Below are 13,950 nucleotides of genomic sequence, written 5' to 3'. Positions count from 1 at the left end.
ATATCTAATATTTAAATTTATATTTTCCTTCTCACGACCTCAACCCCATTCTCAAAAAAAAAAAATGGTTAGTCATTTGGAATTTGGGCTCCTACCTTTTGGTGAAAATGGAGTCACAGAGCTCACCACAGAGCTCGGTCATACTACCGCCAAAGCCTCGAGTCATTCTAAAAAAAGAAAATATTGGTAAGTCGATGGGGATTTGGGCCCAAACCCTTTGGTGACAATGGAGTCAAAGCCCTGACCATAGAACTCGGCAATACTATTACCAAAACCTTGAGTCATTCCCATAAATAAATAAAAATATTGATATGTCAGTGGGATTTGGGCCACCTTCGGTGAGCACAAGATATAAAGTTCATAAACCAGCACACCATGTGATGCACAGCAATCATCTCTTCAAAGGAATCATCTCTTTTATTATTTTATATGCCAGTTGGCAAGGTGTGGTACTTCTAACCATAGAATTCGTCAAGGGAGTTTATTTCCTCAGTTGAAACAGGTGGTCATAATTATGTGTTATCCTTTTCCCAAAATTAAAGGGCCTTTGGTTGTAGCAATCAAGGTTGTCACCATAGGGCACACCCATGAGGTCGCAATAGCGCTTGTAGAATCCAATTCTATCAGCAACCCTGTCATCACTTCCATGGCCACATTCCAAGCCACCATTGATGATATTGGTAATGACACCGTACCCAGGGACCCTACCAGCCGAGCGGTCCGCAGCTGAAGGTGTCCATCCACCGGTGATGACATCATGCGCTGAGGGCTTCGGAGACTGCGGCGTCATCCAAAACCAAAAGGCAGTCTTGAAGGAGATGACAGCGTCGGTGGCCACGGCGTCTGGGTTGTTGATACCATCGAAGCCTATTGCTCTCCCAGCCTGACCATAGTTATAGTTCCTGCACCAACAATACCACTCATAAATAAATGTATGCGTATGCCCAGATTGAAATGAAAGGCAAATAACCTAGGAAACTAGTGATTGTGTAGATAGTGTATCTTGCGTACAGTAAACAAACTGCAACCACTGTCTCTACTCAAAAACGACAGTGTAGATACCACTAGACCTGCCACCTATTCATCTCCATCGTTCATCATATACGATGGCTCGTATGCAGGCCTTTTGTAGTTCAACCGGTAAGACAAACCCCTTCCCACTTACTCAAACATATTAGGATTTAGCTTTTTGAAGGTTTTAATGAGATTGAAAATCACAACGTGGAAACTATGTATGAGGGTGCTACCACCACGACTCAACCCTTTTTTCTGAATTATACAACGAAACTCAGGGAAAGTCTAGTTTCCAATGGATGACAGTCATCATAAATAGTAACACTTATTGTCCTATGTTATTTGCTTGGGGAAGCATCTTCTATCAACCAAACCCACAAGAAATATATGCCGAGTCAACATGGGCCTGGTAGGGTATCCGTCTCGCCCGGCTTCATTATCACTTGAAAAATAGGTAAAAAGTGGTATTTTCAGCATTATTTACTTTACTTCCACCAATAATCTGTATATTATCCCCAATTTGATCCATTTGGATACAAATTGATGCCTTTTTATCCTCCAAAACTCATTCTTTTAATAGAAATTATCATTTGGGCCTATTTTTCATGAAAATATGGTAAATTTTTCCTCTCATTTCTCGGCCAAATCATTTCCCATTGAAATCAAAATGTTGGTACAAGAACCTTCTAACATAACCCTATAACAATTTGGTGGATCACAAAGTAAACTAGAAGAAATCGAGATTCCAAATTTCTGGGGTTTTAAATTTGAAATTGAAAATCCTAGATATCTTTTTTTCTTTTTTGGGTGGTTGTGTAGGATTCGAACTTTTAGGACAGTGCGTTCCAACCAAGCGTTTAAACAGGGCCCCTCGTCATCGACGACTGGATCGTAATGGAGAGGTAAATCTACCATCAAAATTACTTTGGCGGATCAGATTGTCACTCAATCACCGTTCAACCCGCCATATATGTCAGAAATGACAAGGGAGTTGCCATGACATCGTATAAGAATATACTTTCTGATTTTAAAAGATGAGTTGCTGACCAAGAAAATACGACATATAAGGATGCCGTTTTTATGCGGACAAGCATGCATATGTAGAATGCAGGCCTCTTAATAAATCTATATCTGAGATGGATTTTAAGGCTTAATTTTTGACGACATGTAATTTCTAATATAGAGATCATAAATATGAAAAAATAAATAAATTTTAAAAGTTATAAATAATAATTCTAGTAAAAAAATATTTGGACCCTTGGTTTTCAGTGTTTTTAGAAAGAGCACCTACTTGTATCCATCTTTAAGATGTATGCTTTACACTTTCTAGACCGTATGTATAGAAATGCAGTCCAGACCGTATGAGACAATTTTCTTTTGTTTGGATAACCTTTCAACAAAGAAAACTTTACATTGATCCATGGGTCAATATCGTACTTATTGATGCAAAAGCACCACGTGAGGTCGATTATTTTTACACCTAGTTTCCAAAATTCTATTTTCAAGATGGATATTTGGACATAGGACATTGTAATCTCTAACATAGAGATCATGAATATGACAAATAAATTAATTTTAAAAATCAAAATAATAACTTTATTAATAAAACATTTGGAGCGATAGTTTCAATTGTTTTTATGTGGACCACTTATTTGCGCCCATCTTTAAAATGGATGTTTTATATCTCATACATAAATGTGGTCTCCATAACTTTAAGATGGATGCTTTATATCTCATGTAGAGTCCCCGCAACATGAAACAATTTTGCATCATAGATTCACCCAATAAACTTTCAAATCATATTATCACTCTCTATTGATGATAGGGAAACTATAAAAAATATATCTTAATTTTAGATTATTGAAAATAAACCCCAAACTTTCTAAAACCTCTCCCATACCTTTTTTTTTTTTTCTTTACCTTTTGTGTTTTGTTAACCAAAATCGTCTTCATTGGCATTCTTAGGAAGTGAAGACATCATGGTCCTAAGACTACCATAAAGGCTATTTTCATCTACTTACACAAAAAGGGGCTACGGATGAGGTTACATAAAAAGGGGCTACGGATGAGGTTTTGAAAAGTTTGGGGTCTATTTTTAATAATAAAAAAATAAAGGTATATTCTTTTATAATTTCTGAAATTTATTCATATATCGGATCAACATGAACAAAGTGAAACTTGATTGAGAGCTTATAAGCGGGGTCTATCAAAATGGTTGAATGGGATTTGTGCAGCGGACTCCAAATACTTAAAAGATAAATATCCCGCAATCACATGGGGGGAGGTTACTAGATTAGATGTGTGAAGGGACTGTTTCTTTTAGCTTTTGCAGGAAATCATATTTTTCTATAAATGACAACGATCATGCTTTTGTGAGAGGTGTTAGACTTTATTCGAATTACATTATCTGCATCATGTGGTTGCTATGGAATGAAAGGAACCTCTCGATTTTTTAAGGTAGGGTGGTAAATGGTTCGTATTGTAGTCGTGAGTATCAAATTTATTCATAAAATTGAGAGAGAGATTTACCAGGAGATTTGGATGGGTCCTCGGCCGTAATATTTTTTGCCGCCAGCGCAAGGCCACTGAGCACTAGCTTGACAGTAATCATCTCGTCGCTTCTCATTGACAAAGCAATAGCCCCATGCGTAAGGCCCATCAGGTGCATCTGCCCATCCACCTACACATCCAAAATTACTTGTATTTATGCCAAAACTGAAGAACAAAGAACACAGAGGGGGAATGAAATATAGCTTTAGAGACAGAGAGGGAGAAGAGATTTGCATACCGGTGGTCTCCTTTGAAGTCTGAGCAAGAAAAGCAGCGATCTCTTTCTTTTGGGTGGTCGTATCACCGGTAGTTCCGAATGCAGGAAATGACTTGGCGGCAGTGATGAAAGCATTGTAAGTGTAAATGTCTCTTCCTTCGCAAGAATTTTCATTTCTGTGCTTAAACATTTGATCAAACAGAGACTGCGATATAAGAGAAGCAACACCACCACCACCGGGAGGTTTGCACTGGCTCTGGCAACCTTCACCACAGTGCTCATCAGTGCTTCCACAAAAACCCCACCTGCTGCAACAAAGACCTCCTGCACACACCGCTCCTCCCCTCTCTTTGCCACAATTCTGGGCTAAGACACCGAGCCCATGCTCGCCTGCGATTAAGAAAACGAGCAAGAGAGATAGAGAAGCAAGAGAAGAAGCCATTTTTTTGTTCTCTCTTTTCTATTAACTTTGTTCTATGAAGGCAAGCATGGAGATCTTATATAGAGATCAGACCCCTCGGACGCAGTGATTTTACTCGAGAAAAGGGGGCGGCGGCTGTTCGATTATTTTAGCCATGGAGAAGTAAGACGTGTTTAGTTGCTTTTTTATTTGACAATTGTAAACCCCAGATGGGACTGTTTGGCAATATTGTTTAAAGGGGTGCGGTTTGTATAGAGCCGAGGCTCTAGACAATCAAAGCACAGCGTACCTTCAAATAGTATCGAGACACCTTCAAAAGTAAAGCGCACCTTCAAATATTGTGACAGCCTTAAAATATAATTTTATCTTTAATTATAAAATTTAAAACTAAAAAATTGTGTAGATCAAATAGATCTATGAAAATCTTAAAAATTGACATTCAAAAAATGTATTACAAGATACACTATTTTCAAAACTTGAAATCTATTTGTTTTTGGTGTCCATTCATCTTTGCGGAGATAATGAATATAAGGATATTTGGGCAACACAATAACCTCTTCTAATAAAATTTTTGAGTTAGGCTCTAATTTGATTATTTAGAACCCCAACTTTATATAAACTTTTTGTTTTTATAATTCCACATATTTTATACGGGGAATCATGTACCTGATCCAGACGCAGACCTGACATGCTAGGAGTCGTGCACGTGCACAGGGACCCGACCTGCCGGGTAGATTCAGATCCAGACCCAGACCCAGTCAACCTGACCCGATTGCCACACTTAGCTCTCGAGTTTGTCTAACACACAGGTGCAAAGGCGAACAGAACGTCTAGAAAGAAATTTATTAGTCTTTATTAACCACAATCAATCTAGAGTGGCCCGCAATGGGCATGGGAGACGCTGTGAATGTTTGGCAGAAAGGGAGATAAAAAATGAGCAGCCTTCTGGAAAGTGCCACGCGTCAGCCGTTACCGTTTAAGACCTTAGTGCGTTTACGGTCGGTCGCAAAGGAGATTCATACCCTCTGGGCATTGATTTCTGTGGTGGCTGCGGGTCCACCCACCGAATTTGGTCTTGGGCCATTGTGATCAGGCTTATCGGTATCTTTGGATCCAAAAATAAGAAATATTATTTAAATATAGGAAAATTTTATACGGAACTGAGCTCTAAACAATCAAATTAAAGCCTACCTCAAAAACTTCACTAGAAGATGTTTTAATACCACATATCCTCAAATTAAAGCCTACCTCAAAAACTTCACTAGAAGATGTTGTTTTAATACCACATATCCTCAAATTGAACATCCTGATATCAAGACACATGGACATGAGAAAAGAATGGATTTCAAGTTTTGGAAACAATGTATCGTGTAACACATTTTTGGACTGTTAATTTTCAATATTTTCAAGTTTTTATAGATCTGCTTGATCTACGTTATTTTTTAAGCTTTAAATTTATAATTAAATGTGAGAATAAATTTTAAGGCTATCACAAAGATTTTCAATATTGAAACCACATTTCTCGACACTATTCGAAGGTGCACTTTACGTTGATTGTTTAGAGCCTCAACTCTATACAAACCGCACCCTTTAAATATTATATTGTTTAAATATTATAATTAAAAGATATAATTATATTTATTTAAATACTAATACATATTATTAAAATATTATATATAATTTTATTTAAATAATAACACTACTCGATTCGGGTCCATATGGACCAGCACCCGGACTCGAATAGTATTTGATCCAATATTTGGACTCAAACCTGACCCATTGGGTCCAAATTTTAGACCCCATACCCAAACCCGGTCGGGTCCGGATCCATTGGCACCCGTACGTTTATCCATGGAAATGGATCTTAGTTACTTTCTCTTTTTGGGCACTTAAACAAAGACAATCATCTCTCTCCCGAATACTCGTAATTTGATTTAGAAAATTGATAGAGGTATAATTCTGCGGGAAATTTGGAAAGAGAAAATAGAAGAATTTTCGATGGCAATTGTCTATCTTAGAGTTCTCAATACTATTATACATTATGTGTGGTGTTGGTTATCTGTTACGAAGAAGGGTTGGGGCATTTCAGAGGTGGATGTAATGATTAATCTCTATACTTTGTTATCTTTGAGTGTTCCTAGGAGTATACCTAGAAGTATTTGGATTCCAATATTCAAGAGGGTATCAAACTCAACTTTAATGATAGCTCTTTAGGTAATTTAGGTGTGGTTGGAATTGGTGGGGTCCTTCGGAGTTGGAATGGGGATATTCTTTTTACTTATGCTAGACCCATAGGAATCGCTACTGCCAATCTTTTTGAGATTCTTGCTCTTTTACAATGACTGAAGGTTTTTATCAGTAGGAGTTTGGGTAATTGTTGTGTAACTAAAGGTCATTCGATGACTGTCATTAGATGTTGCAATAAAGAGCAAAGAGTTCTTTATGGCTTTAGATCCATGACATGGTAGAATTTATGACCATATCGTTTGTCCATGTGCATAGGGAAGCAAACGCTTTGGTTGACTCACTGGTCGAGGGTGCGGCTTTGCTAATCCCTTCTATAGTTTCTTACGATGTAATCTGTTTTATGTAATTTTCTCATCAATAAAATAGGTAACATTCATAAGAAGAAAAAGTTCACCTCTCTCTCTTTTGTAATTCGCTTATCAATAAAATAAATAACATTCATGAGAAAAAAAGTTCACCTCTCACCCCCGTGGTGACTAAAAGTATCAATTCACAACAAAAACCTATTCATATGGATGTGACGATATTGTTTTGGATGATTCCCTTCGATGCCATGAAATTGATATGGGATCATGTCCTATGAGACAATTCTGTCTTTGTTATAAGGAGGTCACCATTTCTCAGGTTAGTATGGATAGTTTGGGCAATGTTACCAAGATCAAGAAAGTTTGAATTTTGAATCTAGCCAATGATATTCTACAATCACCCTTTTTGAAATATGATGGATAAGATCAATTGTGACCTCCTTATACCAAAACTGAATGGTCACTTTGGATATTTTTTTCAAATTATTTTAGGCCTCTTAATAAGAGATAATGAGTCTGAAGAGTAAGTTATGTAGGATAGATGTGCAACCAGCTTTGCTCTATATGTTAAAATGTTGGGCAGTCAAAAAATAATGTAGCTATAGATTGAGTATTGTTGAGATGCATGAGTGGCAAGACAAAAAGTGATCAAATTTGAAATGAATATATTCGAAAAAATTTAGATGTGACACCAATAGACGATACGATAAAAGAGATTAGACTTTAGATGGCTGGCTATATGTGGCACAAACCCAATGCAACACCTGTTAAGAGGTGCGAGTTAGTTCAAGTGGAATGCTCCAAAGGAGCAAGGGGTAGATCCCAAAAGACATAGATAGAAATAATAATAAAAGATATGGGGATTTATGACCCTACTGAGGGTATGACCTTTATAGAGGAAGATAGCAGACCAAGATTTGTATAGCCGACCTCAATTAATTAAAAAAAAATTGACGATAATGATGATGAATAATGAGAGATACGGTTACATCTTACTCTGTCCTATACACTAACAAAATCATTTGTTTGAAAGAGTAATAGAACCATCTTAGAGATGGCTAGTTTTATGATGACTTGTGTTAATGTAACTAAAACATTATGGGAAAAACATTGAGGACAAACATGTATATCCTCAAAAGGCTTTTAATCAAAGCTATAGACTCTACATCTTACAAATTATGAATTGGTAAGAGATATTATTTAAGCAACTTAAAGAAGAGGGGGCCAATCGCTCACTTTCTAATCTCATATCAACTTTGATATAGTCCAGAACATAAATCTTTAGGTTATAATTATATAGGACGCCCCAAAAGTTAAAAGATTTTCAAGTTTTACGATATGAATAAGTCGCACTGAAATTAGAGATAACGAGTTTCTCAAAGACCATAAGTGAGATAAGTCACCTTTGGAGGATGATAATGATCTACTTAAGGATTTGGGCGATTTAGATCACCACCCATATTGGATAGTAATCATAACCAACATGATGGTATTGAAACAACATCACATCTCCTGCTAAGTGGTAAAAAAAATTCTAGGTCTTGCCCATAAAATCTTAGTGACGTTTATGTCCATTGAGAAACAAATAACTATATTGACCTTGACGAAATTGATGATTTCTATGACTTCAATAGCATACTAAACTGGCAAGATTTTCAAAATTTGCTCAATGCCATAAAAGAGATTGATTCAATTTAGAGGAATCAAAATTCCAATCCATGTGATTTACCTATAACTAGGAAGGTTATTGGTTGCAAAAGGTTACTTATAAATAATCTAAGAGTTATTTACGGACCTTAAGTAAGTTAGGAAAAGACGAGTTGCTCTTTTTATACCCGAAAATTACAATCAACGTCGGTCAACGTGATTTTTTTTTTTTTTTAAATAAAATTAACCCCTCGGTCCGAAGATGATATCTTCGGGCCATTTTTTTCTACTTTCAAAATAAGTTTCGGTCCGAGGATGGCATTCTTGGACCGCTTTTTATTTTTCAAAACTTAAGTTTCGGTCTGAGGATTTAACCTCAGACCGAAACTTAAGCTTTAAAAAAAAAATGGTCCAAAAATGCCATTCTAGGACCGCAACTTTATGTTTTGAAAAAAAAAAGAGGTCAGAGGATGGGATACCACTTTTCTTTTTTTAAAACTTAAAAGCGGTCCAGGGATGACATCCCCGGGCCACTTTTTTTTTCCAAAACTTAAAGTTGCCGTTCAATGATGGCATTCTCGGACCAAAACTTAAGCTTTTAAAAAGAAAAGAATCCCCAAACCGCTTTTTAATTAAAAACTTAAAGTTGCGGTCCGAGAATGGCATTCTCGGACTGAAACTTAAAGTGGTCCGAAAATGCCATCCTCATACCGTAACTTAAGTTTTGATCCAAAAAAAGCGATATCCTCGAACCGAGGGATAATTCTATCAAAAAAATCGCGGTGATCAATCCTGATTGTAATTTTTAAGTATAAAAAGAGCAAGTCATATTTTTGTAACTTATTTAAGGTCCGTATATAATTAACTCATAATCTAATTTCAAACGGTTTAATTGATAACTTAAAGGGTAGTTTAGTGGTACAGGGATTTAATCAAAGAGACAGAGTTGACTTTGTTAGTACACGTTCCCTGTTTCCGATTTCATATCCATTATAATTACCTTGGCATTTGTTTATTAAGACTAGTAACTTTATTAGATAGATATAAATGTTACATTTTGGAATTGGGAGTCAAAAGCAACCATTAAAATGAAATAACATGAAGGCTTAATAATTGAGAGCCAAGGACGTAGGTTACATATAAGTTGAAGAAATCATTATATGACCTAAACCAATCTTTTACAAATTTGTTTTACCTTTGATAATCATATGTGTAAAAAAAGGATATGATCAATATGCCATGAAGATTTGGGGTAAATTAAAATCAAAAACCAAGATTTGGGGTAAATTTACAGTACTTCTATTGTTTGTAGGAGATATGCTATTGGTTAGAAATGATGAGTTTGTAGACTATGAGACCATTTATCTTTATTACAGGAAGGTCACAAAAATTTCTAGCCATCCCACTTCAAATTAGTGAGCTTGAGGTTTTCACACAAAGTTCTAGAAATTTTTCTTAAATTATAAAGCTAGTCAATAATACTCTCACAACCGCTTGATTTGAAATCCAATAGACAAGAATGATTATGGCTTCTTTTTACCATTAGTAAATGATCTCTTTTTATATTTTTTCGGAAATGATAGATAAAATTAAATCAAGGATTTTTCTCAGTTTGAGACAAAATACCTAGGAGAGGCATCATAAACCTCTAGGAAAAAAAATTAATAGAGATAGAAAGCCTAAAATGCTTTATTCTGAGTTAAAAACTATATCTTGACCAGTTTTCCCTCGATTTCCATCCTCGTCCAACACATCGGAGATCGGGGAGATGGATTGATTTGAAAGAGAACAAAAGAATGATTTGGGCTATATATATATATATATATATATATATATATATATATATATATATATATAGAATAATCTAAATTTCACAACCTTTCAAATTACAAAGGTTCAAGATAAAGAGTTGTGAATAGTGGATTTATTTATTGTGTAGTCTATTTTTTAAAAAATGTTACTTTTGTGAGGCAATTTTGTAAATATTACAAGAAGACAAAAAGTACCTTTGTCATCTCTATAAAAGGTAAAGTTAAAATTTTAAAAAGACATGGGCACTCTATAAAAAAAAGTTTTAAACTACTAACTTTCAAAATGCTTTTGTACTTTTATTAAACTTTCAAATTTGCTCTTGCTTGATGGTGAAGTTACCTATTTAAATAATTTTTTAATAAAAAAGTAATGATTGTTTTGATAAATACACTCATCACAACCCCTTCTAGCTTGAACCATTGTATTTTGAGGGGTTGTAAGCTCTAAAAAAAACGTATATATATATATATATATATATATATATATATATATATATATATATATATATATATATATATATATATATATATATATATATATATATATATATATATATATATATATATATATATATATATATATATAAAGCTGGGGTTAGTCTACTAGCTCATATGAACATATGAACTCAATAGTCCAAATTGAATCTGGGCCGATCTGACTATCACATATGTCCGGTAGTGCTTAAATTTTATATATTTTTTTATACATCCAAATCACTTGAAATTTTAGGTGTGTGTTATTCTCATTTAGGTGCACCTAGTAAAAATATAAAAAAAATTATTGGTGAAAGAAAAATGACCAAAATACCTCCTGAAAGGTTTTGGGGGTATTTTAGTTAATTTATTTCATGTAAAATATTGTTTTGATATTTTTCAAAGATTCAATTATTTTTTATGAACACACGCTTAAAATTTCAAGTGATTTGAATTTATAGAAAATAAAATAAAATTCAAACACCAACGGACATCTGTGCTCGTGGCCCAGATTCAATCTGAGCCGTTGGGTTCATATGTTCATATGAACTAGAGGAGCTAACCCTAGAGTTTTCTATATATATATATATATATATATATATAAACAATCAAGTCAGTGTCCACCTCAAAAACTTCATTAGAAGAGGTTGTTTTGATGCCCAAAGATGCTCAAATTGATCATCTCAACGTCAAGATACATGACATGAGAAAGAAATGGATTTCAAGTTTTGGAAATAGTCCATCTTGTAATGCATTTTTTGACCATCAATTTTCAAGATATTCAAGTTTTCATAGATCTGTTCAATCTTTACTATGTTTAAAACTTTAAATTTTACAATTAGAGATGAAAATTGATTTAAGGCTATCACAAAGAATTCCAGTATTGAAACTACATTTCTCGACAATATTTGAAGGTGTTTTTTATTTTGATTGCACCCTTTCTAAGATTGGAAAGGCATGTATTCCCCACTAATCGATATATATATATATATATATATATATATATATATATATATATATATATATATATATATATATATATATATATAGAAAAGAAAAAGAAAAAAAAAAATCCAACTTGAAGGAAGACGTGGCCATATGCTACATGTACAAATGGAAAAATTCCATGACCATAAAGCTTACTATAAAGAGAGAGAGCGAGACAAGCACTTTGCATTGAAACAAAATCCACCGGTTCAGAAGGGCGGCCGTATTCACTACATAAACCATTTTGTGCACCGAAACAAGAACCGACAAGGTTTCTCGTGATCACTCCCAGCATAAAAAAACACACATTAAGAAAGAGAGAGAGAGAGAGAGAGAGAGAGAGAAAGCACCATCACGCTGACTGACTAACACATTCATCAAATAACCACAACCAAAACTTAGTTCAAGGCGCCCACATGCCCGGCACCATCGGAGGTGGTGCCTCATACTCAGTGGCGTCGCAGTAGCCCCTGAGTACATCGCCCTGCTCGGCAGTGAATCCGATCGACGCAAGCATGGATGGCCAGCAGTGCCTCGTGATTATGCGAATGCCCCTGCAGCAACCTTTCCCGAGATACATCTCACCATTCATCAAGAACAGTATGATCTCATTCGAACATGCACGCAGCTCCGAAAGGGCCTCCCAGCACTCAACAAGCCCGTGGTTGGTGCCCAGCTCCTGCAGCGACACGGGCAGTGGCTCGAGAGGGCTTGCGATGGCGGAGGAGATGAGAAAGGAGATTATGAGTAGGGATGAAGCTTGTTTGATGAGGAGGCTTGCCATTTTTAAGGGTTGACGGAGAATTGTTTAGAGGGCAGGAGGAGGAGGAGAGATCATGGGAAGAGAAGGTCATGAGGTAGTGTTTATAAAGATGGTGGTGGCGGCTGTGCATGTTGAATGTGAGGGGTCAAGCGGGTGGAGGCTTTTGTTTGAACGTTATTTGTTAGTGGGGAAAGCAAGGAGGTGGGCGAAGTGAGGGTGTTTATTTGAGGGAGTTACATGAAGGGAAGACGGCAGTGCTAGTAGAGAGAGAGAGAGAGGAGAGAGAAGGTGTTTTTTTTTATGGAAATGGATGCGATGCAACAAAAATAGAGAGATTTGCAATAACATAGCATGAGCCACCCAGCACATTTGCTTCTTATGAGCGACACTTCTTATTCTAAATTATTTCACCAAGAGTGATTTACGTACAGACACCAAAATTTTAAAATTTTATGTAAAACACAAAGTGCTATGTTTTATAGGCAGAGAAGGCAGGTCAACCTAACCCTTTTTTTTGTCAAAATTGCCACTAGGTCAATTTGAATTTTAATTATTTTTTGGTTTTTTTTGTTAGTAAAATTCAGATTATACGATAGTTAATTTTGAAAAAAAGAAAGTGTGTTGATCGATCTTCTTTATAATTTCTAGATATAAGTGGAGCATTTCATATTTTACCTAAAATTTTAAGGTCCGTACGTAAATCACTCTTATTTCGTATGGTTCTCATAGCTCCCTTCCTATGAAGTTTTATTAGGGGTGGCAATGGACCCGAAGGGTATACCCAACCTCAAGTCCAGGTATGGATTCAAATTTTGGATATACGGGTCCAGTCGACCCGACACGTAACCGTAGTCATAGGCTATATGATGGTTAAAAAAAGGCCAAAAAAAAAAAAGCTAATAGTCATAGGGTGGCAATGGATCCGACCAAACCCAGGACCCGACAGGTAGACCCTGGACCCGACTGGCCCAAGTTCGGCTAGACCTAGACCCGACCGTTGCCACCCCTACCTTTTATAAAAGGGAAGACTCACTTTACTTATGGGATGGGGTTTCTATGAGTCGGACTACTCATATATACATATGCAGCCCCTGACTAAAATTTATTTTAGATGATTTGTTTTTCTAATATATATTTTTTTAGATTCATCATCTAGGCCAAGATAATCATAAATATGAAAACAAAAATAAACTTTTAAAATTAAGAATTTAACTTTTTTAGTATTTTTTTATGCGACATCCAGAGCTTATTTATGGACAATACACTGTAGATAACTGCAATAAGTTAGGGGGCTTGCGCCTGCTGACTCATGAAACAAAATTTTCATTACTTATATTGGTGGACACCTCCCTTGGAAGTTCTATAGTAATAGGAGACTCACTTTACTTATACGATGGTAGACAACAAAAAGGCCAAGGCGTAGGGTACAACATAAGAGCTGCTCTTTTTATGGAAATAAATAAGTGAATACGATGAATGTCACAACTTGGCATACATATGGTAAATGGCAGGTA

The 13,950-nt window shown here is 35.7% G+C and overlaps 1 protein-coding gene and 1 pseudogene across 1 annotated transcript; both read right to left on the bottom strand.

Moving 5' to 3' along the window:
• Nucleotides 1–396: 396 nt before the first annotated feature.
• Nucleotides 397–4,252, bottom strand: LOC18424337 (endochitinase). The gene is made up of 3 exons (XM_006828926.4): nt 3,803–4,252; nt 3,544–3,694; nt 397–902 (listed from the first exon to the last, which is right to left on the bottom strand). The coding sequence occupies exons 1-3, from the start codon at nt 4,221–4,223 to the stop codon at nt 482–484; spliced, it is 993 nt and encodes a 330-aa protein (XP_006828989.1). The 5' UTR covers nt 4,224–4,252; the 3' UTR covers nt 397–481.
• Nucleotides 4,253–12,076: 7,824 nt separating this feature from the next.
• Nucleotides 12,077–12,457, bottom strand: LOC148780390 (egg cell-secreted protein 1.3 pseudogene; annotated as a pseudogene).
• Nucleotides 12,458–13,950: the final 1,493 nt, after the last annotated feature.

The sequence above is a fragment of the Amborella trichopoda genome, chromosome 9 (genome assembly GCF_054954075.1).
Source record: "Amborella trichopoda isolate Santa Cruz 75 chromosome 9, AtrichopodaSantaCruz75HAP2 v2.0, whole genome shotgun sequence".
NCBI lineage: Eukaryota > Viridiplantae > Streptophyta > Magnoliopsida > Amborellales > Amborellaceae > Amborella > Amborella trichopoda.
Note: the sequence above shows the minus strand (reverse complement) of the source record. Positions and strands in the feature narration are given on the sequence as shown.